This window comes from Excalfactoria chinensis, chromosome 4 (assembly GCF_039878825.1).
Source record: "Excalfactoria chinensis isolate bCotChi1 chromosome 4, bCotChi1.hap2, whole genome shotgun sequence".
Classification (NCBI taxonomy): Eukaryota; Metazoa; Chordata; class Aves; order Galliformes; family Phasianidae; genus Excalfactoria; species Excalfactoria chinensis.
The window spans coordinates 58,454,777-58,473,458 of NC_092828.1; the positions used below are offsets into that span (position 1 = coordinate 58,454,777).

General features: G+C 36.6%; 1 protein-coding gene across 1 annotated transcript in view; it reads left to right on the top strand.

The window, feature by feature from the left end:
• Positions 1–18,682, top strand: part of INPP4B (inositol polyphosphate-4-phosphatase type II B) — a 241,014-nt gene that overhangs the window by 206,754 nt on the left and 15,578 nt on the right. Inside the window, 3 exon segments of the mRNA XM_072334549.1 lie at positions 463–560; positions 5,126–5,238; positions 10,298–10,452. Of these exon segments, the coding sequence (XP_072190650.1) occupies positions 463–560; positions 5,126–5,238; positions 10,298–10,452 (366 nt within the window).

The following is an 18,682-nucleotide window of genomic DNA, read 5'->3' on the forward strand; positions in this document are numbered from 1 at the left end:
TGGAAACATGATGATCCTTGAGGTCCCTTCAAACTGAAGCCATTCGGTGATATTCCTCCTGATACTTGCCTCTATTCATTGTGTGTGGCTTCAGTATCATCCAGCTCTAAGCAGCAGCAGCAGTAAGAGATTTAGTAGTTGTACTCTGCCCAAGCTGCCATTTGAAATTCCCACAGAGAATTTGTTCAGAATTTGTGAAAGAAATAGGAATTTGTGCTTTACTGAATTGTTGTCTGTAAATTAAATATGTCCGTATGTTTGGAGGAATTTTCTGTGGATGGTTACCTCATTCCCAAATACTACTTTTAAATCTCTTGGAAGATGAGTACTTATATGTTTGACCAAATTTAATACATTCAGCACTAGAAAAAGGAATTTGTATGAAGAACTCAATTTAAACGTTCTGAAGAATTACTTGGCTGTGTATTTCAGGTTTTTCATCATTTTACTATGTTTTTATAGGTTTGGAGATACCACTTTGCAAGAAAACATTAACCAAGAAAACTTAGAAATTCTAAAAGAATATTACAACCTGTTTACGGAAAAAATGCCTCCTGATTGTGAGTATAACATAATAAAGTATCCAAATGGCTTTTTAAAGTTCTTATAGATGAAAATTGATAAGGAAGTAATTTTAACACAATATTAATATGCAGATTTTAGATTTAGGTAATTTATTCCATATTAAGAACTTGGGGCCTGTTTGAGCCCAGGGCCATAGCAGAAATGACAGGAAGAGTGAAATGCAGTAGTGGTGGAACCAAGCAACTCCTTTAAATTATTCATATGATATGTTCTTTAATAATTTAAATAGAGGACAGTCCGTACTTACTATATTTGTACAGATGTACTCTCTGGGAATTTACATCAGTTTTACTTATTCCCCCTACTTTTCTTTTTGAGTATGTGCATAGGTTGCCCTGAAAATAATGCCTCCTATTTTTATGGAAGTGGCACCAGATACAACAAGTACAATAGCACTATTTGAATAGAACAAATTCTCAGCTACAAAATGCTATTTTTCAACATAGTTGCCACCATTAGCTATGAATTTTCACCAACAATAAACAAGAGCCTGCATGCCGCAGAATACTGGTGGGAAGGTTCAGCCTCTCCTGCCATACCACCACCATCTGCCTTTGAATTTGTAGGCCAACGTAATAAAATAGGAGGCATTACTTCTGGAGCAGACCTCATGTTAAGGGATGGCAAACAATACTGGGAAATGTGTAGATATAAGCAGTTAACAACAGTGTTGTTCATATTAGTAGTATGATTCTATTAGAGTAGGCCCTATATTCAAATATTATAGATATGTGCTATTATAAACATACTGTTCTGTTATTTTGTGAAAGCAAACACTGCAAGGACTTTTTGCATGAATATAATCCTCTTAAAGCAGTCTTAATGGCTAAATTATATTCTCCTAAATTGCAAATTGTACAGCCTCATTTTAAATAGCTTGGATTTAGGTCTCTGCCCCTCATTCTTTGGTAACTATCTGTGAATCTAAAGTGCTGTTGTGCTAGGGGGCATTTGTAATGCCTTGTGCTCTCTTACAGATGGTATTGGTTATTTTTGCTGATTTCCATTCTGTGTGCATACTCATAGTTTTTGCCAAATGTGGTGCTGTGTATGTGTACATGCTTCTATTTCATCTCAGAGTAAATTTTATATGTTAATAATTTTAACAGAAGTGAAAGGTGTGTTTCTAAGGTGTATGCAGTATGACCATTGATCCACTCGCATCTCTAATATTTCTAAGTTTTCTATCAAAAGTCTTATGTAATAAGTTAGCAGGTTTTTTTAGGGGAATCTTCCCAAGAAAGGTACCAAAAAACTAAACTTGTCTGGAATTAGGTCCAAAGTGTATCTGCTGCTTTGTAAATGAACCTGTTTACATAAAAGCAAAGATTTAGATGCAGATAGTGTTTACTCCTTTTCATTCATTGACAAGAACTAACCTTGTACTGCCTTCCTCTAGAATGATTATTAGTGTGCTGCACAGTCTTCCTGGACTTCTTCCAGACTGTGCAGACTTGTAAGAATTGTGCTTGTCTAGCTCATCCTGTCTTTTCTGGTTATTGTTGCCTTCCTGCATTTTCTCTGCCTCTGAGAGTCGAGTCTGGCTGTCGTCACAGTTTTTACATAACTCGAAGTTATGGTTCTGGTTCCACTGCACTTCCTGATTGCCCTTTACAATTACAGGGTATTGGTACTGCACGGCTCTTCCTGTTATCTAAACAAACTGCAGGGCAGAGGTATCCATTAACATACACTATCAAGCTTAACAATATAACTCAGCTTGGAGGAAGGTGCCTTTCAAACCAGCCCCTTCATACATTATCCCTCTACCTCCATTAGTTAATTTTTGTTTTGAGGGTTTTTTTTAGGAGAGAGGGAAAGGGGAACTGAAGCACTCCAAGGTGTTCAGCCTGAGGAGTACTTCATTTCTTTCCCCTTTCCTCCACCTTTATGCTCCAGCTTTTAGGAAGATATACCTCCACGCAAGCTGGCAGCAGCCCTGACTGTGGAGCCAAGTGAGAGCCATTCAGCACTGATGTCTTTGTCACACCTTTCCAAATTGTTTGCTATAGTGCCAAACCTGTGCTACAAAATAAGTGCATGACCCATTTTACAAAGCTGTTAGTTACAAATTGTACTCATATAACCCATAAAACCAGACCCAATTTGAGGACTCTCAGTCCTGTTGGCAGGTAGTTGCATCCACAACCCTTAAGACATCTTCACTTCGTATGCTTCACTTCAAAGAATAAAGCTTTGCACTCCCATGAAGGTATTGACACCTTTGCTATTAATTTTTCTCTCACTGCAGAGCTTTTCATTGTATGTTCAAGCCTTCTCTCTACTTCTCATTACTAAAAAATGTTAATTGTTAAATCCTGCATATACCAAATGCCAACTTCCTACCTAACTTTAAATGAGTATGCACTCCATCATTATTCCATTCCCTAATCCCTTGAATTCTTTCCCAACGGGAAATTGTGAACCCAGTAAGTTACAGTGTGCCCCAAGAAAGATCCCTGCCAGAAATGCCAACCAATTCAATTATTTTAGACACCAGAATAGCTTTAGGAGAAAAATTCATGTTAGAACACAGAAATATGATTGTTATTTAGTAGTACGTATGTAATTGAAAAGAGTGCCTTAGAACTCAATTAAGCAGCAGAGAGCGTAAAATAAGATAAAGCTGTTTCGCAAGTGATATTTGGTATCACTGATTTGCTACCTAGCACCCACAGCAACATCACTGTTGCAAGGTACATCCCTTGTGTGAAAAGGTGTGCAGCAAGGTTTTGAAATCATGCAAGCAAATAAAGATTTTCTTCCGTAGCATCATAATGTATGTAGTTCTACTACATACATCAACAATGCTGTCTGCGAGTCTGTTTTGCACTTGTAAGCTTCTCCCCCTTTATAATCTACAAGAATGCTTTGACAGTTTAATACTGCTTTGTGATGCAAGGAATTTAAGCTATCAGTCACATCCAGTCAAGATACAATTCACTTGGCAATATTATAAATTAGGATAATATTGGTTTACCTATTGTGAAGTCATCTCTCTGAAATGATGGATTTTCTGCTGTGAGCCAAAGGAAAACTATTTTGATACAATAAAATGTTTATCTAGTGATATATTCATGTAATCTGGAAACATCCTTTTAGACTACTGTCTGTATGCTATCTATTTTCAAGGAACAGGTGCAGGATAAGTATAATAGTCTAGCAGGTTGTGATGTATGTTTATATACTCAATGTAATTGTATGGTCAGGAATTCTAATGCTCAGGTCACATAGTCCTCAGTAAGATTATTGCAAAGCAGGTTTTAATGTATTTTTCCTGTGTGGTGGTTTGTTGTTGTTTTTAATATTTTTGTGGGGAAGGGAGTGGGAATGTGGTAGGGAGTGTGAATAATCACATATTTGTGATTATTTAAATTATTTCTTACAATGAATCATGGATAAAGAAGGCTGGAGTTTATTAGAGACAAGAGGTAAAAGCCAGACGATAAGAGGTATCCTTCCAGCAGTGAACAGCTTAGGAGAATGGATTTTGACCTGCATTATAGTAGTCGCATCATTTTTACTCTCTGAAATTGAATATAAATTGTAGGTGTTTTATTTTGTTTTCCTTTTTTCTTTTGGATAGATCATCCTTTTTTTTTTTTTTTTTTTTTTCTTTTCTTGAATGAGGAAAAAAAATGAAATATCGGCATATTTATTTGCAGAAAAAGACCGTTCTAATAGATTTAGTTGAAATCTTGTTTCAACTGGTTTTAAGAGTTATTTTGGAGATGCTTTTTTTCTGCTTCCCTATCAGATGAAAAAAAATCTTTTAGAAAAACAGATTTTGGTTGTTTTCAAAACTAATTAAGATTAAGGTAAGATTAAAAATCCTTTTCTGATCACAAAACTCAAGAGGAAATTGAATTGTCCACTTCTGAATTCCCTCTAGGTGTGTATCGTTAATAAAACTTCAGCCTTTCTATCACAGTCAGGGCAAGTAGGTAAGCCTTTAGATCTTAAACAAACCTGAAATTGTTTTGTACTTGAAAATCAAAGTCCATTTCCCTATAGACTGATGAATATCCTCTGTTAGATTTTGGGGGATATTTAATGTTGGTTAACCTGCCTGTACATTTGGTATTTTAAGAACTAAAGCATCATTTGAAAAACCAAAATGAAATGTATCCTTTTGAAAACAACAGTAAATATTTTGACCTCAAAACAATCATCACCTCAAAGCAGCTCTAAATAGCACTGTTTTATTTCTTCAGTCATTTCCCGTGGATGTTTGTGGCTGATGAACAAAACTGCAGCAAATACTTGAATCTTGCTATTTAAAAGATGAAAGTTGGAGACATTTTAATTTTCCAGTGTGAATCCCTTAGGTAGGACAATGTAATACACAGAAATAAGATTTTTTTATTCTCTGAGGATTTAGCCAGTTTCTTCCATCCCGCTTTCTCAAAAAAAGGCTGTAAATGATAGACCTTAAATAATAATTTAATTTGGTCAGCACAACCCTATCATCAGCCTTGCCATCTTGCCATGAAGATCAACCCTATGCTGCTTTTTCTTTTTGTTTGTTTATTTTTTTCAGGTCTACCACATTTTCAAGAACAAAATGATTTAAAGGGATTGCTAGAAAATCTTCATCAAAATATCCAGGCCAAAAAAAGGAAGAATGTAGAAATCATGTGGCTGGCTGCAACGGTGAGATCTTTTTTTTTCTTTAAATATATGGAATATATATTTTTTTCAAATATATATTTTTTCAAATATGTTCACATGATGTATTAATTTTCGCATGTTTTTTGATACAATAAGTGAAATGGATCTCAAGAGTCTGGATAGAAAACTCAGTGATTCAACTAGGTAGCTAAAATGTTTCTCTGTTAATCTCTCATCCCATTCATGAATATCTTTCTTCTTCCTACGTTTATATTGCAGATACATTCTTTCTGTCTTTTCTTAACTGAAAGAACTCGCCTGAGTTCAAAGACAAAGGTGATCTTGGTCACATTGTTGCCAATATCCCTCAGGTGCTTGACGGCACAGCTTCTCCTAGGCAGGCAGTCCCTGGCCTGTGAAGCTGCATGGAGCTGTTTCTACCTCAATTTAGGATTTTGCATTTTTCTCAGTGAGATGCATTGCAGGCCTTTAACATGGTCCCCCACAACATATCCTCTCCATAGCGGAGAAATAGAGATTTGATGGGTGAACTGTTCAGTTAACAAAGAACTGGTTGCAGGATTGAGTCCAGACTGTGGTAGTCAGTGGCTCTGTGTCTGGATGGAGAGCAGTGATGAATGGTGTCCCCCAAGAGTCAGTGCTGGGACTGGATGCTCTTTAGTATCTTCATCAGTGACCCTGACAGTGGAATCAAGTGCACCCTCAGCAAGTTTGCTGATGACACCAAGCTATGGGGTGCAATCAATACAACAGAGGGATGGGATGCCATCCAGAGAAATCTAGATAGGCTAATCAGTGGGCCCAAGTGAATCTCACGAGGTTCAGCAAATCCAGATGCAAAGTCATGCACGGGTATCTAGGCAACTGCCATTACTAACACAAGCAGGAGGATAGAAGGACTGAGCGCAGCCCTGCCAAAAAAGACCTGCAAGTACTGGTGGATGATAAGCTGGACATGAGCCAGCAATGTACCCTCAGCCTAGAAAGTCAACCCTATCCTGGGCTGCATCGAAAGAAGTGTGGTCAGCAAGTCAAGGGACTTTTTGTGTTCCAGTCTGTGCCCACTGCTTCATCCTGTTGCTGGGCACCAGTGAGAAGAGCCTGGCCGCATTCTCTTGACTCCCACACTTTAGATATTAATACAGTTTAGAAATTGCCTCTCCACCTTTTTTTCTCCAATGTACATTTTGCATGTGTATGTTAAAAACAAACTCAAGCAGATAGATGTTTATAAAAGCTCAGACTTACGAGAAGTGTGAAAATCAATTAGATAATTGCCTTAAATGCAGAAAAGTACCCTTGCTGGCAGAGTCTTGAGCCTTTGCTAATCTACTGAAAGTTAAAAGTAGGACCTTGTGTTTTGGGGACCTTTCAAATGCATGTGCCCTTTAAGGTAGATAAATATTTGATATAAAATATTAATAAAATTTTGCATGACTTTTCATTAACACAAGGAGCACAAAGAATATTAACGGTGTCTTTATTAATAATACCAGCATTATTTTTTATATTGCTAATAAAATGTTCGTTTTGGTTAATAAGTATTATCACATGCTATTGAAGTATAAATCTTTTGTAAGTAAAAATGTAAGCTTTTTTTTCCGGTATCATTTCTGCAATTACTGTGAAACATTGCTTTGCAAAGATAAGATAAGTCGGTACAGAATAATGTGAAATCAGCTACAAAGAGGAAGATGGAATTTACTTAATCTTTGGATATAGAAAGTTGTCTTCTACTGTCTATGCAGGATTTCCTGAAAATTATGTCATGGGTAAAAAGAAGTTCTTTGGACATTAAAAAGAAGTTTCCTGTTTGGTTTTTTGTTTGTTTGTTTGTTTTTGTTTTTGTTTTTCCTTCAGAATATCATAATTCTCTCAAGCTACTTTACTGTAAGCTTCTGAAATGGGTATTTCTGGACCCGCTTCTATACACACTGCTATAGTGTATCATATGGTGAAAGGACAGGTTCTCAGCTGTAAGGACATCACTGTTACAGCAGTAGATAAATGAGATTCTACATGGATATGCACATGTAACTGCACCTGCAGGTAGCCTTGTAAGAACATATCTGTTAAAAAACAAACAAACAAAAAAAACAACTGCAAATTGATATCACAAATATTTCTTATCCTAAATAAACATAGCAGAGGATTTTTAAATGTGGTACATTTTCACTTCCTAAGCTGGACCTTTAATCTTCTGTCTTATTTCAGGAGGAAATAATTGGAATATTGATTTTTCCTTGTTTTAGTCTCCACTGTTTTATGTGCTTTTTCATTGGTTTACATCCTCTTTAAAATTAAGCACAGTCCCGATCATTTAAATCTATGTTTCTGTGGAAGACTCTGTAGAGGCCATTTAGAAGAAGTATACGTGTCCTGTGTTCTGATATATTTTGGGAATCGGTTGAGCAAAAGTGAGGGTAAAAGTCAAGCTGGACACTTATTGTAAGCTGTTGATTCTGATATTATGATATTACCATAGCATTGTATCTCAATAGATTTCTTGACCATCTAACCGTTGTTTGCCCATTTTAATTATTCACTTTTGCTGTTGCTCCTTAGTGAACTAAGTTATTTCTGAGGATTTATTTGTGCCAGCCTATCAGGTTAACCTAGGTTTCCCTTGGATCACAAGCTAAGGATTTTTTTATTATTTAATGTAATAGAGTGTTTTCCATTTAAACCACTTTAACATGATTGAGCCATTTCTTCTGAACTTACATGCAAAATAAACACTCCCATTTGTGGTTATCCATTTGCTTATTTTCCCTAAAATGCTTCGCAGTTCAAAACTGACTCTCTGTTGCCAGTACTTCAGTCAGATCCTGTCAGCTCAGATTTGGAACTTAGTCTCCCCTCACTGCTCTGGAGGTCATCACCCATCTAGAATAATTACCTGCTTTTTGCTTATGACTCATTCACTTCAAATAGTCATGATGACTCATGAACTTCAAAAGAGGGAAGTGTAAAGAGAATTAATCTTTTCAGTTAAGCAGTTATCTACTTCATGGCATTATCAACCCTACTCGATACTTTCTTAAAATAAGAATTGCCTTTTAATACATTACTTAAATCCCCAGGCCACTTCCCACATTTCTGACAGATATACGTTTTAAAATTTGAGTGTATAGAAGAAACATTCACAGAATCTACTTACCTAATGTGTACTTCTTGGGGTTCAGAGTTGGGCTCAATTAATTCCTTTGATTCAACTTTTGAGATGTCTCTCACCATAATGCTACAGATACTTTAAAGACCGTGTAAATGTGGTCTGTGCCATTGCTTTTAATAAAATTTCTGGGAATGCCATTGCTGTGGATAAAATGTGTTTGTTTACTGAAGTGAGGTTCTTGAAGATTCAGTAGTTTTGGAACTGAAGATCCAGTTTCATCTTGATGCCAAGTAAACCATCCATAGCCACACTGAAAAGATGCTTGGGCTTGGGCCTAAATAATTTATAGCTTTGCCTTATTCTCCTGACGTAATTTTTTTTCACATTGTCTTACTATGACTGTCCAGGGACAGAAGTTTGGTAGAAAGGTTGTTAATCTTTCTTAGGGAAAGTGAAATTGGGAAAAATAGACCCAACTTTGGGGCACTTCAACTCTCTTCAAGTCTTTCTTCTTCCAGTAAACTCTTGATTGAACCAAGAGCTTTTCTCAATAAGCTGATACAATGGCAGATTAATTCAATTCGTAAGGCAAGAAATGATCCCTATACCTTTGTTATGATTCCCTTATCCCTTTTTTGTCCAAATGCTGGGTAAAAGTAAGCAACCCATGGCATTTGTTTACATTAAGCTTTCATTGTTTCATTGTTGTGGGTCGTATGTTGAATGCTTTAGCTGTTAAAAATAAGGACTGTATTTAATTTTGTACAAAGATAGACGTGTGTGAATTGACACTCTCATGAGAAATTAGTTCTCTGTGTTCATGAGTTTGAGTTAAGAATAACTTGTCAAAGTTTTCTTGCTTTTTTTACCAAAATTCATTAGGTGTTCAGGCAATTAAGCTTTTATTGAATTGGATGATTGTCACAGAAGGAGAGAAGCAACTTTTCCTTTTATAGCCTATATTAATACAGTTACTTTTTATTTCAAGTTGGGGAATTTGGATGCAATGGTTTGCTAGCCTGTAACAGATGTAGATTTTAGTAACTTGCATAACATGCTAGGGACTAAGAGTAGTAGACTCATCATTTTCCTGCTTCACTAGGGTTGGGATGTGGGGGCAGAACTGAGACTTGATTGATCTCCTTGTAATAGAGAATGGGGCCATCCTTTGTGAACTGTTTTGTCTCCCTGCTTTGTACGAAGCCTGTTCCTCATCAGTCCATATACAAAACATGGTGCATATGTCACAGTGCTGTGATCATTGATTTTAAATGGTAAAACAGAAGGCAAGACCTTCTACTGAAATAAAAGAAAAGATGCTGACTTTGAAGCATGTGTTATGAAGAAATTTGTGTGTGGTACTTGTGCATAAAGTATGTGTCTGAAGGAGCAAGGGATGCTATAACTACAGTACATACCAAGATAGCAAAACAAATGTGCAGACTGCAACTTCAGTGAAAGATTCTGTGCAGCTCCCTCCTAAGCCCAATAAGGACTTCTGTTTCTGCAGTGGTCATGTTATGGGCTTGTCCTGATAGTGGAAACCCTTAAGATCTGCTTTTAAAATCTTTAATTTTGACAAATTGGAAATGGGCTATAGATCAGTAGATATGATCTTAGGGTATTATTTTGCAAGAGTGTTGGTTCTGCAAGTTTATAAACAAAAGAGAAATTTACCATCCCTTTCAGCACAAAATATTCACCTTTTGTGCCTTTGTGACAGGCCAGCATAGGCGTAATCCTTAGAATGTGACAATTCTCAGGCAGCACTAATAACTGATGTAAGGACATGCCTGTCAGCAGCCATATGACAGAGGTCTGAGCTACTATCTTTTAATAGCCGTTTTCTTCCTAGAAGTGTTGTTGTTTGTAAGTGATTGTAAACTGAGGGATTTCCCAAGTCTGCTAGTGTGCAGAGAATAAAGTGTGAAAAGAGAAGCCCTCTGACATCTGCCTATGTTTCAGATTTGCCGTAAGCTGAATGGAGTCCGCTTCACCTGTTGCAAAAGTGCCAAAGACCGGACATCCATGTCAGTGACATTGGAGCAGTGCTCCATCTTGAGGGACGAGCATCAGCTTCACAAAGACTTCTTTATTCGGGCACTGGATTGTATGAGAAGGTATGTGAAGATTATTGTATATTCCCTGCTTTTTGAGCTGAACCAGGAACTGCAGAACTGGCAAAAGCCAGTTGCAAATGCATGATAGGCCCCAGTCCTGATCTAGAACTGTGCCAGCTACAATTCACTTCTGCATGCAAGGACTATATTTTAGCACTAATGAACAGTTTCTGAGATTTATATGTGAAACTCTCTGCAGAGTGCCACTTCACTGACTGAAGAATTTGGCCAGGGTAAAGAGCCATCATTTTAACAAGGCCTAAGGCTTTCACAAAGCTTAAAATTTTAACAGCGTTCTGTGACTGTGTACAAAAAAGAGTTATTTTTTGTTTTTAGAATATTTCTGAAATGTTTAAGTGCTCACTAAAACATTTGTATAAAATTTGGGGAAACTATGAAAACTAAATAAGTGTTTGTTGCAGATGGCGATTCTTATTATGTCATGTCATTAAAAATAAAAGAAAAATTGCCATTTTTGATTGATGGTTGCCAATAATATTAGATAAAAATCTTTGTTGTGGGAAGCAAACAAACAAAAAAAAGGGTTTGCTTCATTCTAAATTGCAGCCATGCAATTAAGGCTGATGTAGTCAGAAATGAGTAATTAAAACATTTAAAAGAATTTTAATTATCTGAATCCTGTAACTGAAAAAAAGACCACCGAGCAAACAAGACTCACAGAATGAATCCATGTGCTGTCTTCTCAAAAGAAACTGTTTCATTACTGGTATTAACGAGACCTGTGTTGTATATTCTGTATGTGAGTTGACTCAAGTCATATCCAACAAACTTACCTACAAGACTAATAGAAAATATCCTGGTAGGCCTGCAAAGAAGTAATTGAATTTTATCTTGCACTTCTGTGAAACACACATTGCGACTGTGTGTTGGATTTTGTGTCTAAGTAACAATTGTGTTTAATGTCTGTAATTGAGCATTTTTGGCTTCAATATTTCTTTTTATCAGATTAGAAGTTTAAAGTTTAGGTTAATCTGTAGGTTTACACATGCAAGGTCTTTTGTTTTTGTTGTGTTTTTTTTTTTAGAAAAGGTAAATTTTCTAACCAAAAATCCATAATTTTACAATAACTAATTGAGCAGAGTGCTGAAAATGGCATAAAAATATAGTTGGCTTGCAAGTTGCTAGTGCAGTGTGATGTATTAAACTGAGGTATCATTTTGTATGTATCATTAGCTTGCATACATCCCTTAGTCTCTGCAGTATTTCAATGAGTGCATGACTCCTGTGTGCAGCCTTTCATAACTACATGTTTTATCATTAATGAACAATTTGAGTTTTCTGTGTTAAGTTCCATTTGTGTTGGCATTTCAAATATGATTTTTTAAAATGTCTCCAGTATATAATGATAGAGTGTAAGTTTGAGTACGTTGTCAGATACAAACAAACTAGTTATATGAAATTATTGCATAGAACGCCACTTAAAGGTAGGCTGGAAAAATTTCACAGATATCAATCTGATTTTAAAAAAAAGAAAAAGAAAAAAAAGACTGACATTTTTACAAACCAATTTGTTAATATGGAAGTGATGTATAGAATGATTTTGCAGACAGAAATGTAAGGAAGTTTACATGCTTTTATGTTACATAACTGATTTGGAAACTGAGATGATTAACACATTAGTTGTATTGACAAGTAACAGTAAATTAGCATCACAGAAGAATTGCAAAAAGCCAAAAATCTGCAGAAAACTCATCAAGTAGATGAGCAGATGGGTATATGAGGCTGAAGCAACATCATAAATGTGAATTTTATATTTTTGTCCTGTAGTTTTAAGGAGATAAAACCTTTTTCCTGTTAATGTCTGGCAAATGAATTTGAAACAGCCTTGAACTAAAGTAGTTGCCTTTTGTTGCTTTTATTCAAAGGCAATAACTTTGACTTGGGTGCTAGTATTGTCTGAGATTTGAAGCAAGGTCCTTGAAAGAAGTGATAGTAGCATATAAATTTAGCCCTGTAGTATCAGGAACAGAAATAAGTAGATCTGTTGTTTCTGCTAGTTTGTATCTGCATTGCACTGCGCACACAACCCTTGGTTAAAAGAAAGAAGAACTGCAAATGCTTTTTCCCTCTTGAGCTAGTGAAGTAAAGCTCAAAAATTCAAAACAGAGGTATAAAAACATCAAGTGGGGTTACAGAGTATTGAACTTTGTCATACTGCTGTTGAGAGTTGGTCAGACAGTTCTAGGGGCTGTCTTTGTCTTGCAGTTTTTTTGTTGTTGTTCTTTTCTCTTTTCCTTCTTTTTTTGTTGACAAATACTTAAGGCACGCAGTAAGTTGTTCCTACAGTAGGACTCCTGCTTTCCCACCATACCTCTGTTACCAGAGGTGCTGATGGAGCAGCTCTAGAAGCTGCACGGTATTTTTTCCTATTCCCTCTCTCCACTGGCCAGAGGCTCAGCAAGGCTCCTCTGGCTGTGCTCTCTTGTTTGAAGGGAGTTGAACAAAGACAAATTGCAGGGAAACGCAATTTGTGAGAGCAAACTGGGAAGGAAAGAACAGCAAGGAAAAAAGGAGTGAGAAAAGGCCATAATTTCCACACAAAGATATATAATGGCATTTCAGCTAAATCTCCTATATGTTATTTGAGGGAACTGTAGCAGCTGTATTTCTGGGGTTCGTGTGAATAAGGTCAGCAGATTGTTTGTCACTTGTTGTAATGCTTGCCTTTTCATCCTTTCTTATGATTACTATTACAGAGTGTTTGTTAAAATTGCACGTTTTTAGGCCTTTTATTGACTACTTGTTAGGAGCTTTTAGATTGGTTTTCACATCTAGAAGAATGCATTTTGTTTTTAGAAGAGAGGGAGAAAAACTCTGGTCACCTTTTAATTTATAATTTATGCAATTTTCCCCAATGAATCCCCTCTAGATAACTTTGTTAAACCTTGTCAAACAAAGTCCTTTATGCTTGATTGCTGCAAATCACTTTTAAGCCTTTCAAAAGAACAAGTAGACAAGAAAAATTCAGCTTTAGCATCCAGAATCCTAACAGGCTTGATTGATCTTTGGAAGGCTTCTTTAAAGGATTAACAGTGGGAGACAGAGTATTGTGAAACAAAGAGAATTGTAAAAGCTGATGGAGATTCACAGCCATTCGTTTGAGCTACAAAAATCAGAAAGGTTCCCTGTGTACCTGTAAAGCTTTTCTTTTTCTTTTTGCTGCAGCTTTGGTAGCTGTTGCAAAAAGACAAACATGGGCTGATGGGCTAGTGTACTCAAGCCATAGGGTGAAGTTTGGTAATGCACTCATGTTGCTGTCTTTTGGCTTTGGTGGTGTACCTGCATGCCTTCGGATTTTGAGTAAATCAGAAGCAATTTCAGATGTTGTTCTTTGTTTGCTTTTACGTACATTGTAAGAAGCTTTTTTGAGAAACACAGACAGTAACTACTAAGCTATTATTTAGCATATTTAGTGTCCTATACCAGTTGACAGTGTGAAATTCAAAGCTGAGCAAAAATCCTTCCATTTGCTGTCCCTTCAGCTAGTGAAGAATGTGAAATCTTGCTAGGAACTGAAGCTTTATCACAATGTTTAGAATGTAGCTTTAGCTTCTGGGTGCAGTTCTAGCCATTATGATGCTGCAGCTACAGTGTCTGTAAAAGCAGGAGTGACTATTCCATAAATAGTTCTGCATCCTGTAGTTTACTTGGTAGATGTTTGTGAATTCCATTGATCTTAATGACATTCGTAGCACAGAGTGAGGAGAATCAGTGCAATCGACCTTTATCAAATGCTTGTAATTCTCTTAATATTGAAATAGTTTTCCCAATATTACTGCCACTTTCAGATGACCATTTTTTGCAGTCAGTATTGTTTTCATACTACTGTGTTCTCCAGCGTGTGGATATTTCTTATCCTTCATCCTCAACTGTATTCCAGGACAGAGCAAAAAGACAAAACTGATTTAATTGAGAACTTTTATTCCTCAAAGCTGGACACTGCTTAAAGGAAGTTGGGCACTGGTAGGCAGCACCCTATAAAGCAGTTTTGTAAAACTCTTTACATTTTCTTTTCTGAACCTATTAAATTTTAACATTTCAGTGGCAGAGCCTCTTTTGGAGTCCTTGGGTACCTCAGAATCTCTTGGTTTTTGAACATGTTTCAAATAAAGCCTCAAAAATAAGCAAATGATTTGACAAATCTACTGTGTACAGTGAAATTTCCAGTCTTTCAGCCTTGTCATCTTTCTTAATAGGACACAATACCTGTCAGATACTCCAGACACTGAATACAAAATTTCCCTCAACATAAGACATGGTTTTTATCTGAAATACCAGTCAAGGATATTTCAGATGATTTTAGATAAATGGCCTATCAAAAAATCGTACCAAAATGCAAGTAGAAAGAATGAATGGTCTGGACAAAAAGGCGTGGACATTTGATGGCTTAACTATGAAGCAAATTGCTTCTTCTCAAACAGATGTTTGAAGGCAACTTTTCTTAAAGACCATCTTAAAGATGTGTAAGTTGAGGAGGGATAGTTTTAACACTATAGTTATAACACTTTAATCACCCAAAGATGATCTAGATGAAAGTTCAATCTCAAGGACCTTTCCTGTGGAATGCCTATGCCAAACCGTACAGTGTTGTGATTCCTACAGCCTAGGAATCAGGAGCAGACTGAGAATCAGGCATCCATATGCAGATCTTTCTTGACTTTTCTCCTATTTTGTGGCCTTCACTCTATTTCCTGTGAGCTTGTAGTAGTAGATGGAACATGAGTGGTTACTCAGAAGAGAAAGCATGTGTTCTCTAACTTTTTCTTTCAGTACCTATCAGATCTGCCCTGTCTTTCTTTGTTGTTTTTCTCTGAGAGTAAACTTTCATTGTAAGCCAAGCTCTCCCGTAAAGGTTTTCTCATTGATCTCTGGTTCTTGAGAAATATAACATTTTTATTATGAGGTACAAACTTCAAATGAAAATATTTACACTGTCTAATGTATTGAAATGTATTAAGTAGCAGCACAGTTCAATCTGATGCCTAGAGTCATCTATCAATGTTCTCTTCTAAAACCAAAGTGCTATTTGTTTTTAATAGCCAACAGGGTGTGTTGCATGTAACAGGAAAGAAAATATAATGGAGTGAGAAGGCAACAAGGTGTAAAAAGAATCCAAGCAATTGGCATCATCTAGGACTTTTTTAGAATAAAGGTCTTTTCTTGAACATCTTTCTGGAAGGAGGAAGAGAATCACAGGCAACTATTTCAGAATATTAAACTGTAGCTTGAATAGGATGTATTAATTCTAAAGCTTTCTAATATAAGATCTTCACAAAATTCTTACTAGTAATGCATCCTTAAAGTAATTATCTACTTTTGAAGACATGAAATAAAAAATGGCAAGAAAAAAAAAAAAAAAAAACACAAAAAGAGAGCACTTACATCATAACAGGCTCAGAAAAGATTTTGTTGATGTTCAGGCTTCTAATGGGCAAATGAAGTAAAATTGGTCGTTAGTTTTGTAATGTATTTCAAAGATTGGATCTAGATATTCAAGTCCACATTTTGCAGGGAATATTCTTTAACTGACAAGAGAAGTTTGATTGCTCCTGTATGCCATTTCACTGGCTTCTTCCCAGTGCTCATTTCAGCATTTCTGACGAACATGCCAGTCAGAGTCCTGAGAACTCTCTTGTGGGGATGTTCTCCTTTCCTCATTTTCACTGTCACTTCAGTATTTCCCTCTTCTTACTCCCCAGTGTGATGTATGTGGCTGTCATTGTCTTTCTTCTCTTCAGTGCATGGACACTGTCTGCAGTAACAACGGAGAACAAACACAGTTCCCCTGCCCCATTGCCTTGGCTTCCTGTTGCGGCAGTCACTGTGAGGGAGAGGAACAGCAACAAAAAGTCACATCCTACCCTGCAACCTGTTTAGCGTAGATTAAATCCTCAAAACATGTACCTGCTGAATTTAAGTGAGTCCTTGTTAAGAGGAGGTGATTTGAGATTCTAGTGGGAGCAGGGTCTTAAAATGGTTAGGTCTCTCATATATTTATTACCTTCATGCAGAATATCAATGCCACTCTAGTGATCATCTCAGAAGAAAGTATATTTTTTCTTCTTTCAGTGACACTTTGAGCTTGAATTTTCACTGTTCAAAATGAACAGACAAATGTATAATCTTAATGGAAAGCACCATGTAACAATAATTGTAGGTGCCCTTCCCCCTAGAACTTGTGTTAATATTCTTGAGCTATTCACAGGAGACTAAGTGTTCAATGGAAGAGTGAAAACCTTTGCCACAATTTTCAAGGGACATTTAAGGATATAACCCAGACTACTTGACTGATGCACTAACATTTTCAGTAGTAAGTAAATGAGAATTTCTGAAGAAAATGATTGATTTTCCTGTCAAACCAGGGAGAGGTGGTCATACCAAGAACAATGCACATTGTCTCTAAACTTTGACACCAGAAGTAGTTGGTTAAGTCATTGAGATGCACCTACTTCACTGATAACATACGGAAGGGTGGGTTACTTCAGGAAGTGAAGTGAGTCTGAACGTATGTTTTAACTACCAAGTAGCAAAACATACCCATTGCAGTATGTTAATGGAGAGTGAATGGGGGGGAGGTATTTTTACACTAAGAAAGAAAATGTTTCGCTGTGTTTGGTTTTTTTTTGCTTTGTGGGAGTCCTTGGCCCTTGACTAAGCATGCGCGATGCCCTTCTCCAAAGATTTAATGGAATTCCAATAATAACTTGACATACCCTGAGTTGTCCTGCTCTAATTTGTACTTTTTTTCCTCACTGAGATATTGACATAGTAAATCTTCTCTTACCTAGCCAATATTAGTATTTACCATATATTGACCCAAATGAGAGTGTGGGGAATTGAGCTATGCCTTCCTTCTGAGAGAATATTTTATTTATTCAGCACAGATGGTGGAAAAGGTGCATAATTAATTACCAGGTGCTCACCATGATGACTCAATTTTCAATTTAAAAAAAAAATTCTGAATAGCCATATACAAAAAATTTGCTTTCTCATTTAGTACTGTGCTTTAGTGCGTATGCTATTTCTTATTCAGAAGTTCTATGAAAGACTTGGTATTACCTGCAATCAGAAAATAGATTTCTTTCCTATTATGTGTCATTCCTGTTAAGATTTTCAGAGGGATTGTGGGATTTCATAAGAGAAATCTTGCATGCATATTTATTACCCATTAAATCTCCATGAGCTGCAGCTGAATTACCCTGGCTTTGACCATGTACAGCTAAAGCTATCAGGAAAAGCAGCACTGCCAAGCCTAAAATTCAGATAAGAAAGGAGCAGGAAATTAGGAGAATAAGCGGGTAGTAATAGCATACAATAGCTGGTTAAAATTATCACAAATCCAATCTCTTCAAGAATTTATTCATCTTTGAAACTACATTCTTCTCAAAATAATATAATATGGACAGGGAAAGCTGGTAACTTCCTGCAGTGCTAGCCAGTGCAGATTGTGGAGAAGTTGGAGGAGATGCAGAAAAGGGCAGTGACTAACTGCTGTTATAGAAAGGACGCTTTGAAAGAGAAAACCACTCTACTTTGGGAGAAATAGGATGCAGTGTCAGGCTGCAGCTCTATCTGGCTTATATAGAAGGCAGTTAATGTATTTTGGTCTATTTTCACTCTCATTTTGGACTTATGCCTTTTCTGACTTTGGTTTTCTAGGAATACTCCTCGCTCAGATAATCATTTGTCTCATCCCACATCTTCATTCCAGTTTTCTTCCATGAGCTTCCTGCTCTTTTTTTCTTTTGGTCTTTGCTGTACTTCCTGCTTCTTTTTCTCCAGCACTCCCACCTGTAAGTGAATTAATTATTTGTTTATTCATTAACTCCTTTGACAGTAGGCATACTCAGTTTGGGAATGAGTTTTAGTGGTGATTTCTTTTTACTTTCTGCAGCAGTTATGAGTTGCTGAGTGGCCTTTTGTGAACAAGCTGCCATCACAGCAGCACTGAAAGACTTAGCAGCAGCAGGTCTCTCAGTGTTTCCTTGTGGCAGAAGTCCCAGTAACTGCACAACAATGACCAAAGAAGTTAGTTCCCATTTGGACTATATTTATCTAGGGATTTCCTATTTCTGTGATGTTCTCACTAGTTGGCTGAAACAGGATCAAATACTAGAGCTAGCAGCATTATATTGCTACTCCGCGTTCTGGATCATTCAGAGATAAATTTGGGATACAAATTAGAGAACTTGCATTCTTTATAGCTTAA